Source organism: Etheostoma spectabile, chromosome 20 (assembly GCF_008692095.1).
Source record: "Etheostoma spectabile isolate EspeVRDwgs_2016 chromosome 20, UIUC_Espe_1.0, whole genome shotgun sequence".
Classification (NCBI taxonomy): domain Eukaryota; kingdom Metazoa; phylum Chordata; class Actinopteri; order Perciformes; family Percidae; genus Etheostoma; species Etheostoma spectabile.
In genome coordinates this window covers 19,635,339-19,637,185 of record NC_045752.1, presented here as the reverse complement: position 1 = coordinate 19,637,185, position 1,847 = coordinate 19,635,339, and the positions used below count along the sequence as shown (strand labels likewise).

At 38.7% G+C, this 1,847-nt stretch overlaps 1 protein-coding gene across 1 annotated transcript in view; it reads right to left on the bottom strand.

Moving 5' to 3' along the window:
• The window catches only part of daam1a (dishevelled associated activator of morphogenesis 1a), a gene marked incomplete in the record, with an annotated part of 41,875 nt that overhangs the window by 4,232 nt on the left and 35,796 nt on the right, over positions 1 to 1,847 (bottom strand). The window contains 2 exon segments of the mRNA XM_032499811.1: positions 1,290 to 1,424; positions 1,559 to 1,619. Of these exon segments, the coding sequence (XP_032355702.1) occupies positions 1,290 to 1,424; positions 1,559 to 1,619 (196 nt within the window).

The following is a 1,847-nucleotide window of genomic DNA, read 5'->3' as shown; positions in this document are numbered from 1 at the left end:
AGAGACAGTGATTACTGGGTTATTGACCATATCTTTATTCTTTTTAAAATAGTGCAAATAGTAAAAGTCAGTAAACGGCAATAAAGTGGCTTAGAGTTAAAACGTTATAAAAAGTAACCGACAGTAATTCAAATAGTGTAAAACCTAAACAGTACAAACCAAAAACACAATATGAACATGATGGTTGAAGGTGGTAAGCAGTTGCTTCACTTGTCTCTTTGCTCAGGGCTACAAATCAAATCCCTGTACTATGTTGAAGACACCTAACAAATCAGCACATTTCAGTTGTTTCCTTGTGATACCAACACATTCTCATCAACGCGTTTGTATGATATTGTACGAAAACATATGATATCCAACTACAGCGACCGCGGCAGACACATGAGGACCGGTCACATGAGTTTAGCGTTCTTAAGGTTAAATTTGGCTGAGAAAATGTGACTGTGAACTGAGTTTATTCATCAAAACGGCTCGTTAAGATTAGAAAAAAGATTGTGGTTTTAAATGAGAAGGTCGTTCCAAACCTTTGGTCCGTACTGTATATCCATCATTCATCCATATATCTGTTCATCCATACATCTGTTCATCCATACATCTGTTCATCCATATATCTGTTCATCCATATATCTGTTCATCCATACATCTGTTCATCCATACATCTGTTCATCCATATATCTGTTCATCCATATATCTGTTCATCCATATATCTGTTCATCCATATATCTGTTCATCCATATATCTGTTCATCCTACTCTGTTCATCCAGACATCTTTTCAACCAATCTCTTTCATCATATGTCATTTCATTCATCCATCTTTTCATCATCATCTGTTCATCCCTATGTCTGTTCCTCATATATCTGTTTCATCCATATATCTGTTCATCCATACATCTGTTCATCATATATCTGTTCATCCATATATCTGTTCATCCATATATCTGTTCATCCATACATCTGTTTATCTATGCATCCATACATCCATGTATCTGTTCATTCATCCATCCATCTATGCAGCCATGTATCTATATATCTGTTCATCCACATATGCATTTATCTATTCATCAATATACATCCATTTATCCATTTAACCATCCATCCATCCATCTATCCATCCATCTATCCATCCATTCATTAATCCATCATCCTAACACATCGATCTAAATCTCCCATAGATGTTTAATTGCTGAGTGCCTTTACACCTCGAGCCAGCTGAATGTTGTTATGGTGCAGACAATGCGACAAAGTGAACATGAATAACATAATAACATAACATCAGTTGGCCACTCACCACTTCTTTGGCCTCACTGAGAGACTCCTCTACTTCAGAGAAGCTGAAGGAAGCCACAGTGATGAACTGACTGACCACAGGGACAAACTTATCGGCAGGACTCTTAGAGGATTCGCCCTGCTGGTACTGCAGCTCCTGGACACAGAGAGAAAGACACGTGGATTGGAATATTTCTTCATCCATGGTGTAGTCTTCATCATGGATTTACAGGTTACTGTCGATAAAACATGCTCAAATGATTATGAACAACTTTCCAAGCACTCACTCACCGCCTCAACACTTTTTAGGCCAGATCTCAGATTGCCCATGTCCTTCTCCAACTCTGTCATACTGAATAAAAAGGGGAGGGGGGGGGGGGGGGGGGGGAGGCAGAGAGACACATGGCACATTTTTAACTGCTTCCTGTTCAAATTTGTAGTTTTAGCTGGAGTTGAAACCGAACAATTTCTTGGGGCACAATCAGAAAGTTCAAAAAGAAGTTCAAACACAGGATTTCACTAGACCTTCATTGTGCATGAATTACTTCAACATGTGTGTGTTTGTGTGTGTGTGGTTGGT